The 14,629-nt window shown below is 44.3% G+C and overlaps 2 protein-coding genes across 3 annotated transcripts; one reads left to right on the top strand and one right to left on the bottom strand.

Moving 5' to 3' along the window:
- The first annotated feature begins 222 nt into the window (after positions 1-222).
- LOC117865203 (mitogen-activated protein kinase kinase kinase YODA) lies at positions 223-10,354 on the top strand. Of its 2 annotated transcripts, none has more exons than XM_034749343.2 (13): positions 223-422; positions 1,605-2,373; positions 2,497-3,240; positions 4,073-4,160; positions 4,271-4,333; positions 4,582-4,742; positions 4,846-4,921; positions 5,882-5,938; positions 6,038-6,145; positions 7,342-7,578; positions 8,226-8,314; positions 8,800-9,507; positions 9,950-10,354. In XM_034749343.2, the coding sequence occupies exons 2-12, from the start codon at positions 1,829-1,831 to the stop codon at positions 9,311-9,313; spliced, it is 2,682 nt and encodes an 893-aa protein (XP_034605234.1). In that variant the 5' UTR covers positions 223-422; positions 1,605-1,828; the 3' UTR covers positions 9,314-9,507; positions 9,950-10,354. The 2 variants fall into 2 exon arrangements, with proteins under 2 accessions (XP_034605234.1, XP_034605235.1); XM_034749344.2 differs by having other exon boundaries at positions 9,941-10,354.
- A 1,112-nt stretch (positions 10,355-11,466) lies between these two features.
- LOC117865204 (aquaporin PIP1-1) lies at positions 11,467-13,487 on the bottom strand. Its single transcript, XM_034749345.2, has 4 exons — positions 12,992-13,487; positions 12,580-12,875; positions 12,339-12,479; positions 11,467-11,823 (listed from the first exon to the last, which is right to left on the bottom strand). Exons 1-4 carry the CDS (start codon positions 13,323-13,325, stop codon positions 11,728-11,730), a joined length of 867 nt encoding a protein of 288 aa, XP_034605236.1. The 5' UTR covers positions 13,326-13,487; the 3' UTR covers positions 11,467-11,727.
- Positions 13,488-14,629: the final 1,142 nt, after the last annotated feature.

The raw sequence follows: 14,629 nt of genomic DNA, 5'->3' as shown, positions 1-14,629 counted from the left end.
AATCCCCGAAAGTTTTCCGAAAAGGAACAAATCCCCGAGCCCTCGGATCCAATGCGCCGTATCAACAGCGTGCGCCATGTAAAACAGCAGGATCCCAAGCGAGAGCAGAGCAGAGCAGCGCAACGGGTGGCCCCGCCGTAGGGACTCCGTGCCGCAGAAGATCCAGCCACCACCGTCCGCCTCCTTTCTCCTCTCTCTCCGGGGGCTAGCGCACACGCCTCGCGCTGCTGCTGCTGCTCCTCTCGCAGTCTCGCTAGCGGCTCCTTTCTTTTTTCCGTTTTTTTTTTCCGGGCTTCCATCCCTTTCCGCGTCCCGGCTTCCACTCCGCTCCGCTCCTTTTGCTGCCCGAGCCCCGCGGCACCGCCTCCGGATTCCCTCCGGCTTCTGCTCCGGCGGTCGGATCTCGCCGCAGCTGCGCCCTGGTAAGCTCCCCTCTCCCTCCTGTCACTCACGCTGCTGCAATCTGTTCGTTCGGGTCTGCTGCTAGCTAACCTGCTACTGCTAGATGCTGCTGCTTGCGGCTGGTGTGGGCTGTAATTTCGCGGGGACGGGGCGCCCGGTGGATCTGGAGCGCGCGGGTTGAGCTGAGATCTGCGCGGGTTCGCTTGTAGAAGGAATCGCTTGCTTGCTCGCGAAATAGTGCGCGCTGTGTAGGGTGTTGTAGCTTCAGCTGGCTTGGCGATAGCAGATACTCAGTGCTTGCTGGCGGAATTTCCTTTCGGAGCATATTGAAGTCAGTGGTGATTGGTGAACTGGTGACCGCTGAGTATCAAATTTGAATGCAGAGGAGTGATACAGTAGGGAGGTTGACCCTTAGCTCGCTAGACTCTGTCTCCGGATTGTATTTTTAGGAAACAGCTGAGCAGCACGCTAGCGAGGTTGACCTTGCCTCGCTGCATGCTTTTTAGGAATTCAGTTAGCGCTAAGTAGAGTTTTCTCAGCACAGGTTAGGCAACACTAGAGAGCGGGCAGCTCTATCACGTGTGATGAATTTGTTTTTTGTACTGCGTTAGTGCTGCAGCATTAAGTGTAACGCCACAAAGTGAAAAGCAAACCCTGCTAAACATGGCACCACATGTTATTTCACTTGCGCTGGACTCTTTGGGGTACATTTTGGTTGTGCGCGAGCAACGTGGCCACTAAATTGTGGCCTCGTAGAAACATGATTTATTGATTTTCTTGTACTGTTTACTGTTCTACCAAATATACCTGCTACGTTCGGAAGTTTCACTGAGGTGCCATCTATCGCAAAACAAAAAGAATGATAACTTTTCGGCTGGAATAAGCATTCAGTGTGGCAAGTAATCCAAAGTGCTTTAGACTCCTGGTGCATTTTGCGATGAGCATGAAATGATTGCTTCTTCTGGGTAAAGATTGGCTATAGAGAAACATCACAATGATAAGTCTGATCATAATGCTGAATCACAGAAAATAAACTGTGGCACTGGAAGAAACAAGCTATGCTTCATACAGATACTTCAGCTTATTGTTAGCATTTATATTAGCTTGATTGCTTTATTGCAGTTGTTCTAAGAAAAATGCTAATGTAGCTAATGCTCAATCAGCGATTTCTGGTTTTAATGATATCTGTTTGTCTATTTCAGCCTTTGAGGCAGAGAAGGTGCTCATATTTGTTTTCCATTGATCGGACTGCTCCAAGTATTGTTCATTGCCAGTGCATTGTGTGAGTGGATGGTGCTATACGAGGTCACATGAAAGTTCCATGCATATGCCTTCCATCTGATGGCCATAATATGGTAATTGATCAGTTTGGATAGCATTTCAACAAGTAGCTGGTCAGATACAGCACAACATTTTCATATTCAATATGCCGCCATGGTGGAGTAAGTCATCGTCAAAAGATGTTAAGAAAACCACCAAAGAAAACCTGATCGATACATTTCATCGCTTGATAAGTCCCAATGAGCAAAAAGGAAGCACAAAATCAAAACGGAATTGCAGACGTGGAAATAATGCAGCTGTTGAGAAAGTTTGCAAATCGACCACAGTGTCACGTCCAACTTCACCATCAAAAGAAGTTTCTCGCTGCCAAAGTTTTTCGGTTGATAGGCCGCATGCTCAGCCGCTTCCTATTCCTGGAGGATGCCCTCGAGCAAAGCGTACAGTTTCTGAAGTCATTGAGTCAAAGCCCATATTGGAAAAGCGTGGCAAACCACCGCTGTTTCTGCCGCTTCCTAAACCTGATCCGCTTCACAAAAGGCCTGGAAACAGTGAGATTGCTTCAGAAATAGTGGTTGCTTCTGTCTCGAGCAACTGTTCTGCTGATAACGAGTATCATGCAGATTCTCAGCTTCAGAGCCCTGTTGGGAATGATACTGAAAATCCAACAAAGATTTCTTCAAAGAACAAAAGGTACGCGCCTGAGGCCAAAAGCACCACTTCATCTATTTACGATTCCCGTAAACCAGCCTATGCCACTTTATTTATGTGCCTCTTCATCAAAACATGCTCTAAAATTTCTTTCTCTTTCTGAAGTAATGTTCGCAAGGAGCACCCTGGTGCCATCACTACCAAGAACACGAAGGAAACATCGAAGCCAACTGCTAGTGCTTTCCTCAATAACCATACACTGTCCACATCACCAAGAGGTATTGCAGCTGACAATAATCAACCAAATTTACAAAACCTCCGTCCGGTGGTTTTGGAGAGTGCTCCCAATAGTTTGATGTCAAGTCCTTCGAGAAGTCCAAGACGGATATGTCCTGACCATATTCCGACTTCAGCCTTTTGGGCAGTGAAGCCTCATGCAGATGTAACTTTCCTTGGATCTGGTCAGTGCTCCAGTCCAGGTTCAGGGCAAACATCTGGACATAATTCAGTGGGTGGCGATATGCTAGCCCAGCTTTTTTGGCAGCCCAGCAGGGGTAGTCCAGAGTGTTCACCAATTCCCAGCCCAAGAATGACGAGTCCTGGCCCTAGTTCTCGTGTGCATAGTGGAAGTGTTTCCCCATTGCATCCAAGGTCTGGAGGAGTGGCACCTGAATCTCCTACAAGTCGGCATGATGATGGAAAGAAGAAGCAAACCCATAAATTACCCCTTCCACCATTGAGCATCTCGAACAGTTCATTTTTTCCAAACAACTCCACACCAACTAGTCCTATATCAGTACCCCGGAGCCCTGGCAGAACAGAGAATCCATCAAGTCCAGCATCACGATGGAAGAAGGGCAAGCTGATTGGTCGTGGGACATTTGGTCATGTGTACGTTGGTTTCAACAGGTATGTGTTTTCCAATATATGAACTTCAAATGTGCAGTTTGACTTTCTTTGTTAGACACAATTTGCTCTATTCTAATTATCCAACTACTATGAAATTTCTTCTTGTGAATGTAGTTCTATAATTGACCTTAATGTGTTCTGTTTTTCCATTGAAGAGCTGAAAACTACCCCTCTATTATTTTTTGGTATATGTTTTAGGGGTGGAAATGTGTTTTTCTTTCATGTTATAGGATTCCGAGAAGAGACAGGGTTTCCCTGCCTCATCTATTGTATGCTGCACTTTACAAGTCTTGAATGGCTATGTTCCTCAGTCACTAAGATTAAGAGAGGGTGTTCATGTTGTACTCCCTGCTCATTGTGCAAAGCGCAAGCAGCTTTATTGACGTAGCAACAGCAAATAGTGACATTCTTAGAACTTGATGAATCCAAACCATCAGATAGAAAAGAACCATGATACTATATTACCTGCATAAAACTTGAGTGCTGCTCGTTGTTGGCATAATTGGCATTCTTACCAATGAGATAACTATATGAGTACTCATGTTGATGGTAACAAGTTACCATTAGAGTTATCGAAAAAAACATTGATGGTAACATTCCATATAACCATAGGCCATTGAAAATTATAGGTCATATTATTGTGTTTAAAAAGACCTTATATTCCAAATAAAGCAAAGAGAAGTTAGTATTCTGTAATTATTGATCATTGTTTAGGATACTGTCTCTGTTTGCACTGATATAATTCGATTTCCATTTGAAGGTTTTCAAATCATGCCTCAGTTTTAATAACTTCTGTTTTTTTGCCCTATTTTGATGTTATTGTCTCTTTCAGTGATAGTGGCGAAATGTGTGCAATGAAAGAGGTCACCCAATTCTTGGATGATCCTAAATCGAAGGAGAGTGCAAAGCAATTGGGGCAGGTATTGTGTTTCAAATGTGTTTTGCACTGACTACTCAAAAAATTAGTCTATATGTTGTTGTGTTTATTGGTCTACATTATTTTTATCTCTTTCTCTTCTCTGTTTAACAGGAAATATCACTCTTGAGCCGCTTACGGCATCCAAATATTGTACAATACTATGGATCAGAAAGGGTATAAAGTGTTTTCTTCAGTTACCATCTATTTACACTTAGTTTTCCTTGCTTTCCTAAAATGCCTCTACTGTTCCTGTAATTGCAGAAGATTCTGTCTTTAATTTAATGTGTCTCAGTTTTGTACTCTTTCTTCAGCAAGGGTGCTAAGAAAGTTCACAACAGCTTGTCGAATTTCATTAATAGGATCGTGTATGCATTGCTTTCAATTTGGGCATGAATTTATACATTATGTTTTTCCAAGATCAGGTCGACGATAAACTTTACATATACTTGGAGTATGTGTCTGGTGGATCCATACATAAACTTCTACAAGAGTATGGACAGCTTGGTGAACCAGCAATACGCAGCTACACTCAGCAGATACTTTCAGGCTTGGCTTATTTGCATGCCAAGAATACAGTCCATAGGTAGCATTTCAGTTTGATCTGGTTCAATTTTTTGGGTTGCACATATCAGTACATGTCATGTATTTTGACTTTTGCTTTTATTGCTGCTCTTTACAATTTATAGGGACATCAAAGGTGCAAACATACTAGTGGATCCAAGTGGCCGTGTTAAACTAGCAGACTTTGGAATGGCAAAACATGTAAGTTTCCAAGCCATTTTACTATGTTAAAAGTAATTTAACCAAGATTGTAAATAAAGATAAAGTTAACCCATCTGATGTTTCTTTCCCCAGCTAGAAATATGGATATGCCATCCTTACATTTATTTTTCCTTTCTATGTTTTTCACCTGTACCCGTAAGTCATGACCACTTCAAATAGATCAAGCACTTTGAAAATATATATCCATATGAAAGTCATTTTTGCTGCCGTTAACAGCATTTCTGGTCTGTGGTTCTGGTGCCACAAGCATACTGCTCTACCTACCTATGGATAATAATAACATTCTGGACATTCAAATGCTCTCCAAAACCCAACTTTGAAAACCAATTTTTGGCGTAATATTAGTTGAGTGCCCATTCTCTGCTACAGAAAAGACATCATTGTACCACCGTAATGTTCAGCCCCAATCTAAGAGCTTAGCTTGTGCCGTGGCCTTAGGCGGAGCTCCTTGGCTCTCATCATGCCTCTAGCTCTGATTGTGTACATCACACCCTCAGTGCTACTGATAGCATGGCCAAGCTCCACTGCAGTATAAGTTGTGCCTCTGTGCTAGCACGCTATTGTGCCATGTGGCACTCCACTCTGGCAAAATGGACACTGCTTGGACAACCCCCCCCCCCCCCCGGGGGGGGGGGGGGGGGGGTTCTGATACATCCTGGTATGGTGGCAGGAAGTTGGAAGACAATGAGGATCCAATGAATAGAATGTGCGTGAGAGAGGGAGGAATATTTTGAGATATGGAAATTTACTTAATAAAATAGTTAGTTTGTTGGGATTTCCCCCCTTTTTCATTATTAGTGGGTTTTCTTTGGAAAGGGGAGAAAGATAATACAAGTATTTACTTGCAAGTGGCCTTTTTCTGAAAGCATAATATAAATCCTGACTCCTTAACTTGTTTAGATTTTGTCTCATGCTTCTTTTTATTTATTTTTCTCCCAGATCAACGGGCAGCATCCTTTCTCATTTAAGGGTAGTCCATACTGGATGGCTCCAGAGGTATTGCTGAAAATCTAGCTCTTACTTTTAGTTTGTATATTTGGATTCCATGTGTATTGTAATTTCAGTAAACAAAATTCACATGCAAGACAAATGCAGGTTATAAAAAATTCTAATGGATGCAACCTTGCGGTTGACATATGGAGTTTAGGATGCACTGTCCTGGAAATGGCTACTTCAAAGCCACCGTGGAGCCAGTATGAAGGGGTCAGTATAATTTCAAAAGTACAATTGTTATTTGGTCTATAGTATGGATGTCTGTTACTCAGTATGATTAATAATCCGCATTTATTGTTTCACTTCACTACTGCAGTACCTCACTACATCAGTAGTAAGTATTTGAGTTATTACCCCATGTTTGTTCGGATGTAACTGCTTCCCTTCTTCCTTTTGGGCATATCTACTTTTTTTACTTCCAAGTTTCACTGATACCTTTATTTGGAAAAAATTAAATCATAACAGTATAAGATTGACTTGCTCACTGTCTACTGTTTATTTTGGAGGACAAAAGCCTGACTTGGTATAGAATGAGCTGTTTAGAACTGTTGGGGATATGCCCTTGAAGGCCACAGTCTATGGACCCCCCCCTTTTGTGTATAAAAGAGGCCTAATTAGAGATCTAGGGGCTCAATTTAGACATCTAGGTGTATCTTTGTAAAGTCTAGGGGCTTGTTCATTTGCTCACTTGTTCACTAGGCTCTCTCTCTCTCTCTCTCTCTCTCTCTCTCTCTCTCTCTCTCTCTGATCTGTTTGGGATTTCTAATCCCAAGAAGAACTTCAGTTGCTAGTGAATTTCATGTAGTTCAAGCACTCACTTGATCTGGAAAGTTACCTTTTCCTTAAAAAAGGAAAACTATGAACAACTTATTTGCTGTGAGCAAGTGTATTATGCTAGATAAGCCATACACTGGCACATATTTCCTGCCGTTTGGTGACCATATTGGCTCAAGGTAATGGGCCATTTCCCAATGTTTAGGTTGGATAATTTTTCAAAATCAGGAAAATGCTGGTCTTTAGACTCAGGTTTCTTCCAGAAGCACCACTGGCCTGCCAACAGAAATAGACAGCAGTTTCTTAATTACTGGAACATGGATTCTAGAAGTCCTCCAGAGGCCTCATTTCTGAGACTTCTATAGAACTGAAATGTCCCCTCTACTGGGAGCACAGATATGACGTGCTATTATATTGACATCCAGAGAGCAGAATTCCACACTGGGTGAACTAATATGAGAAATTATTATTTTTCCTGATTTTCCCCAAGAATCTCTCATTATCTGAAAATGGAACAGCCAAGCTCTTTATGAAGTTATATGAACTATTAGACTTCTTCTTTTGTTTGGTAACTAGAATTAAAGCAATCATAAATGCAATTCAATGAATGTTTCAGTTCTATTTGCCATCAGATTGCTGCAGTGTTCAAGATTGGGAACAGCAAGGAACTTCCACCAATACCAGATCACCTTTCAGAGCGCTGCAAGGACTTCATTAGGAAGTGTCTGCAACGTGACCCGTCTCAACGTCCAACATCAGTTGAGCTTTTGCAACATCCGTTCATACAAAATGGAATTTCACTTGAGAAATCTGTTGCTCCTAATCCTTTGGAACATCTGGCTGCCATATCCTGTAGACCAAAACCCAAGGTAACACCTGAATACTACTACTCTCATTTTGTTCTTCAGCTGAGAACTGCATATCTGCTATGTTAGTCTTTCTAGAACTTTTGATTCTTTCTGATTGTTTACCCATTGCTGTCAAACTGTACACCTATATGAAGTTTGTTTTTAAAATTTTTTTTGGCCATCAAGAAGCATTTTAATTCTAATCAAGATGGAGGATACCCTTGACACCTGGCAAGTCTCATTGGTAGTGGGGAATTGAATTGAAGAAAATGACCAAAGGTGGAGGAGAAACACTATTGACCCAGCTTATTGAGACTGACAGTTGATAAAGGGGCATGACATGATATATAGCGAATTGGATTGCATATTGGAGCAAATGGGCAGTGGTTGGAGTTCAGTTCAGTGATGCTTTTCAAGCTTTTGGTATCTCTACTGAAGATGCTACCACAGGATAGAATGGGGATAGATGGCAGAGGAGCATTCATTTTGCAGTAGCATTCTAGGGATGTGGAAATTTTCCTTGTTAACTTGGCTCAACTGAAGTATTGAACTGATATACCTATGTATAATTTCTGAGTCTAAATTTGTTGAAACTACAATGGACAATTGGATTTTGTTTCATTCCACATTTGTGTGTCCTGATCATCTTTTTGAACTTGATTTGTCAGGTGGCCATGCAGACAAGGAATACCTCCTTAGGTTTGGAGGGTCAGACTATTTACCAACGAAGGGGTGTAAAATTATCTTCAAAACACAGGTACAACATATCCTACATCCCGCTGAGAAAGAAGATACGCACATATCAATTATGTATCCAAACAGTGTTTCAGCGAGACAGTTATGGGGTAACTAAGAATCAAAACATCAGATACCCAACTAAAACCAAATTAGTAAAAGTGTTCCATAACTAACTGAATTGCTAGGTCACTTCCATCTGAGCTTTAGGTTCGGTGGATAGTGCTGGTCATCTTTCTTTTAGTGGCATGTTTTACTCAGGTTTTGTGGGTGTGTGTGATGTGAGTCATGGATGGGACTGCTTAGTCCTACCTTTGTACCTTTTTCTACCTTAATGAAAATGCACGCAGCTCTCTGTGTTGTTCGAGAAAAAAACTACCCGAATTGCAGCTACTCTAGTCTCTAGTTATGCAAGATTTGTGTACACCACTATTTATGCATGAATCCAGTCAAGAAAAAAAAACTATGCATGCACAGACCTGTCCTCTAATTCTTATCTGCTTGCAGTGATATCCATATACGAAGCAATGTATCATGTCCAGTTTCTCCATGTGGAAGCCCCCTGCTAAAGTCGAGGTCTCCCCAACACACAAGTGGCAGGATGTCACCCTCTCCTATTTCGAGCCCTAGAACTACTTCAGGCACTTCCACACCCCTATCTGGTGGTAATGGTGCTATTCCTTTTAACCACCTAAGGTATGCAACCTACAGCAGTGAGGGATTTGGGACCACATCTAGAGGCCGGGATGATCTCTTTCCCAACCGGCATAAAGATCCTATCCTTGGGCAATTCACTCAGGCGCATCAAGTCGCACAGGGACCTCGGGAAAGAGTAGTATCTGAAGCTGATATTCTGAGCCCTCAATTTGGAAAGAGACTTGGAAATGTTTTTGATTTGCGTGAAAGGCTGTCCCCTTCTGAACATTTTACTCGTCATGCCTTTGTCGATCACGTGGAACTAAATCCTTCACTTGACCTAACATCTGGCCCTCTAAACCTTGGACTCCAGCATGGTAAATAACTATCAGAGTGTAAAAAGCAAGGTGGCATTTTTGGAATTTGTTAAGGTAACTGGTGGTTTTTGGCTATAACCATTCAATGACTGGAATTGTATCATAGTTTAAGAATTCAGAAAGATTGACAATTGCTTTAGAAGCTAATGGTTGGCAATGGATGTGATCTTTGTTGTCATCAATGCAATTCAAGTCAACAAAGGTATGCCTCTTCTCTGAATTTTACAGCTGTTTATATTATCTGCATTCAGTTACACTTGGTCAAAACTGTTCTCCTTGTCTTGTAAGTCCTTTGACTGCTAGGGTCATGTCTGGTGTCAGAGCAACATAGTTTGTCCTTGGCTTACAGAATCTTTTGAACATTTATAGAATTATTAGTAGTTTTTACTGTGTGAATGCGTGAATAAAAAAAAGAACACCTATTTCAGCTATGATATTTGTAGTGCAGTAGTAAATGCTTGTCTTTGTCCTGCCATTGCTTTATGTGTGATTCCGGAAGCTTTGCACCTGTTATCGTTATTCCTGGTTTTTAGCCTGTATAGTTCTGCACCTGATTTGCATTTTTCAGCCTTAGCTTATTGAACATGATAACATCCTAACTACTTTTGATTACACTCCTTTCTAATATTGTTCAGTGGTTGCAGATTCCGCCCATTCCTATCAGGCCAAACAACTTGCCTTAGCATACTACAACCAACGTGCTAACAAGTGTCATTGATGGGACTGTATATTAGATTCCCAGACTGAATCACTGAAGGACCCAAAGCAGTAACTCTCCATTTGTATACCCCTCTCTCACCCCCAATATGTAACCTATTTTTTCTAATTTTTTCCTTGGCGTCCTGACGCCAATGTATAGAAGGTATCTCAACTAAGAAGCCTAGATTTTGCACAGGAAAAACAGTTGAGCTATTCAGCAATCAGTCCCCTTCTCTCTCTCTCTCTCTTTTTTCCCTTCGCTCCTTCACAGTTACATGATGCAGCTAATCGACTTAGCACTGATAAGTATATTTTGTAGCAGTACTAATCTAATGAGCCATTTCATTCAATGTACACCTGTACAATCTACTTGGGATGTACACAGAATCTCTGCCCCCCTAACTAAATGCTTGTCATACATTCTCGCATGAACCTCCTTCATTTACGTTGCTTTTTCTTAGGGTCATTTACGTTGCTTTTGAGATTCCGAAAGCTATATTCTAGCAAACTGGGTTTATGCGCATTATTTGGCTGTCAACTGTTTACTGTGTTGGTAAATTCCGCAGAAGATATTCGTCAGGATTTCTGCCCGCTCCACGAATCCAATCATGTATATGCCCTTGCTCGTTCACGAAACGGAAAAAAGGAGATCGAATCGTGTATTAGGCAGTACCTGGCATGCCTAGGGTTGCCACCAAGTCGATGGTCCCCCTTGCGGGGTAATGGGGATCTGGTCCCGCCTGTCCCAGGTCCCGATCGTCCGCCCTGGCCGGCTGGCCCTGAGCCCTACGCCGTGGTCCGTGGCTGGTGCCGGCACGCCGGCTCTGTAACCATGCGGCGTTGCGCTCCTCCACTCCTACCTTGGATGCTCCGGAGTTGGGACCAATCTGATCCGATCGCGCCGGCGCTTGGTTCCTCTCTGAGAACCGCGAGAAGTTACTTGTGGCCACTTCTTTCCAAAAAAAAAAAGTTGTGGCCAGATAGCCGTTGCACACGCCTGTGGGCGCTGCCGCGCCGGGGAATCGGGGTTACAGCGGTGGTGCCGGGCCACCGTGCTGTAATGGCAAGGCGGCAAGAGCGACCAGCGCTTGGGCGGCTGAGAGAGATCTCCGGCTGCCGCGGCCTGGCCTCCTGCAAGAAGAAACAATCAGCACGACATGTGCCACGGTGTAGCCGCGCTGGTTTTGTAGCGTTGCGCCGGGACGGGAAGGACCAGAACCAGAGCCAGGGCGCCCACAGGCAGAGTGACAGTCCCACACCCCTCGCTGGCAGGGCTGTGCCGCCAATGTCGGTGTGACTCATCGTTGTCCTTCTCACCGTCACCAACCCCAACTATAGGCAACTAGTGAACGAATTGCTTCAGCCACAATGTGCCGTAAGCCCGTAATGCGTAGCGCCATGACTCCGTAGTTCATGCTCGTTGTAACTTGTAACGCAATAGGGTTGGCCAATGGCCACAAGATACATGAACTTTCTATCGTCTCATCATAACTTAAATTTGCACATAACACTAGCGGCGGCGTATTACACAATTGGGTACTGAAATTACAAGTCCGGGGTTCAGATCAACAGATGGAGTGCAGTACAGCAAACTTGAAGAGAAATGGAACAACTCCACAGCAACACAGTAACAAGGATTGGAGGCGACCACACACCCCCATCCGAAGCAGCTTGCCTGTTTGGACTGGCATCTCACAGCACAGGACACAGCAGCAGCAGCAGCTTAAGACCTGCTCTTGAACGGGATCGCCCTGATGACCACCTGGTGGTAGATGGCAGCCAGGGCAGCGCCGATGAAGGGGCCGACCCAGAAGATCCACTGCAAAGGCAGGAATGAATGATTATGGTCAGCGCTCTGAATTATTTCACGCTAATGAAAGGCTTAGCATGCGAGGGTGGATAATGCAGGGTCGTTGTCCTGGTAGGTAGTGGTTGCTTGCTGCAATAAAGCAGGCCTCTCAGTTTTTTTCCCTTCGGACAAGGGAAGGTTTCCAGAATTAAACAAAGAACAAATGTCTATGAGCTTATCCTGTAGTGCTTGGAACCTTTCGAAATCAACTACTGAATGATTTCTAGTAGTGGTAGCAGTTGGCTACTCCATCTAAACATAATTTTACCCGGAGTTACTCCCCAATTTTACATCAGCTAGCTATCAGAGTGAACTTCTCTGTTTATTAGTTTTTCAGAGCAGACATCGCAATTAGATTTCATCAGCTAATCAAGGAGACTTCAGAATTTGTATGAATTAACTCAGTTCATACTCTTCATCTTCTTATACTTCTAGGTGAAAGTTAGCTAAACCAAGTTGCACCAGTTCTCAGTCAGTGAACTCACGTGGTCATCCCAGGCTTGGCGCCTGTTGTAGATGACGGCGGCGCCAAGGCTCCTCGCCGGGTTGATGCCGGTGCCGGTGATGGGGATGGTGGCCAGGTGGACCAGGAACACGGCGAACCCAATTGGCAGCGGGGCAAGGATCTGTTTCATCCAACAAAGAAACCAGCGTCATGTCAAGCCTCGAATCCTTGACACCCATGAACAAGCAATCAAGCAAGGATTACTAGATATGAACACTCACCGGGACGTGGGAGTCCCTGGCGTTCCTCTTGGCGTCGGTGGCGGAGAAGACGGTGTAGACGAGGATGAAGGTGCCGACGATCTCAGCGCCGAGGCCGTCGCCCTTGGTGTAGCCAGCCGCGACCATGTTGGCGCCGCCGCCGTTGCCCATGTACAGCCCCTGCTGGAAGCCCTTGACGACGCCGGCGCCGCAGATGGCGCCCAGGCACTGCATGATCATGTAGAAGACGGCCCTGGTCAACGACAGTTTCCTCGCCAGGAACAGCCCGAAGGTCACCGCCGGGTTGATGTGCCCGCCTGCAGTTTCGAGAGGGAAAAAAAAAACATCAGCAGCTAGCTTAGCACGACGCAGGCAAAGAAGGCAAGAAGCAGAGGAGGGAACCAAGAAGAAACAGAGGCGGGTGGTACGGTACCGGAGATGCCGGCGGTGCAGTAGACGAGGGCGAAGATCATGCCGCCGAAGGACCAGGCGATGCCCTGGATGCCGACGGTGGCGCACTTGGACTGGGACTTGCTGACGCCCATGACGGTGAGGATGCTGATGTAGAGGAAGAGGAAGGTGGCGACGAACTCGGCGATGCCGGCGCGGTAGAAGGACCAGGACTTGAGCTCCCCGGGCTCGAACAGCGGCGCCGGAGGGGGCTCCTTGTAGTCCTTGTCATCGCTGCCCTGCGCCGCCGTGCCGATGGGCTGGCGCTCCGAGTACTTGTTGGCGCCCAGGCGAACGTCCTCCTCCTTGCCCTCCATGTTTGCCTGCAACCGGAGACTAGCTAGCTAGAAGCAGCTGCCTGAGCAAAAGCTGAGATGGTCTGGTGCTTTCTGCGGACTGCAGCGGGAGTGAAGAGTCTTATAGCGGGCGGCAATGGTGGCGAGGAGGTGGTTCTGGAAGGAGTGGGAGCATCGGGTGAGGTGTGGTGACGAGGACGGTGGTGGGGACGTTGAGTCGTTGACAGGGAGGAGGAGCGGGGTGGTTGTTGGCTTGCTGAATTGCTGCTGGCCTGGTGTTATCTGCAAATAGCTGAGGAGGCTCAATTAACATTTCTGGAAATCAGAAATGCTGGTGTTAGAGATAATTCAGAAACACTGCTGAGCAATTGTGCAGTGGTCACTGGAGATAATAATCATGCAAACAGGATTATGCCATTATGTGAATTCAGATGTATGATGCAACATGGAGGCAAGAGGTGTGGTTCTCTCCATTAGACTCTAATATCCTTTTAATAATAACTATAAACCTTCTTCTATGGCTTGACTTCATAGTGAGTTTGAGTTTCAGAAAGTAATTATTTTGCAGGAAAAATTTAGCCTCTTTTATGAATTACATGCAATCTGTATGCCTCGCTTGATTCAGAAACAGGAACCAAATCTATTGTTTTCCCTGGCGTCCTTGGTCATATTTTTATCTAGATGCTTGTTTGGTAATCTTTCTAGCCCCTTTTCTCTCCTTGAGCGTACAAAGGATACGGAGGAAAAGTAGAATAAAAGCAGGACGTACACGCACCCTCACAAAGGGCACTCAGAGTTTTGTCTGTTCAGTTCTGTGATTAACGCTTTCCTGTTCTTTTTGTCACTAGCTCTGCTCTGTTTCTGTCAGCAGTCCTTTTTGCCGCCCTTCTTATGCTCTTATGCATCTATTATCTTAATACAACAACAATGTTAAAAAAAAGTTACCACATTCATGGAAAAGGTCTAGAAATTTTCACGTTAATTGAAAAAAGAGAAGAATATACACCATTGGATTTTACGAAGATCTAACGATCTATGTCAAATTCTATTAATAATAACTATTTTCAGAATAAATCAGAAATCATGCTGGTCTTAAGAGATAATTCAGAAACACTGCTGAGCAGTTGTGCAGTGGTCACTGGAGATATCAATCATGCAAACAGGATTATGCCATTACGTGAATGCAGATGTATTATGCAACATGGAGGCAAGAGGTATGGTTCTCTCCATTAGACTCTAATATCCTTTTAATAATAACTATAAACCTTCTTCTATGGCTTGATACCATAGTGAGTTTCTTTTTTCTTTTTTTAGGGCAGATACCA

The sequence above is a fragment of the Setaria viridis genome, chromosome 7 (assembly GCF_005286985.2).
Source record: "Setaria viridis chromosome 7, Setaria_viridis_v4.0, whole genome shotgun sequence".
NCBI lineage: Eukaryota > Viridiplantae > Streptophyta > Magnoliopsida > Poales > Poaceae > Setaria > Setaria viridis.
Note: the sequence above shows the minus strand (reverse complement) of the source record. Positions and strands in the feature narration are given on the sequence as shown.

Excerpts from the sequence above, each read along its gene's own strand:
- LOC117865203 (XM_034749343.2), top strand. The coding sequence starts at position 1,829 with ATGCCGCCATGGTGGAGTAAGTCATCGTCAAAAGATGTTAAGAAAACC. Across the intron at positions 4,161-4,270 it reads GTGCAAAGCAATTGGGGCAG|GAAATATCACTCTTGAGCCG; the intron begins GTATTGTGTTTC and ends TCTGTTTAACAG. Across the intron at positions 7,579-8,225 it reads CCTGTAGACCAAAACCCAAG|GTGGCCATGCAGACAAGGAA; the intron begins GTAACACCTGAA and ends TTGATTTGTCAG.
- LOC117865204 (XM_034749345.2), bottom strand. The coding sequence starts at position 13,325 with ATGGAGGGCAAGGAGGAGGACGTTCGCCTGGGCGCCAACAAGTACTCG. Across the intron at positions 12,876-12,991 it reads CTGCACCGCCGGCATCTCCG|GCGGGCACATCAACCCGGCG; the intron begins GTACCGTACCAC and ends TCGAAACTGCAG. Across the intron at positions 11,824-12,338 it reads GCCAAGCCTGGGATGACCAC|TGGATCTTCTGGGTCGGCCC; the intron begins GTGAGTTCACTG and ends CTGCCTTTGCAG.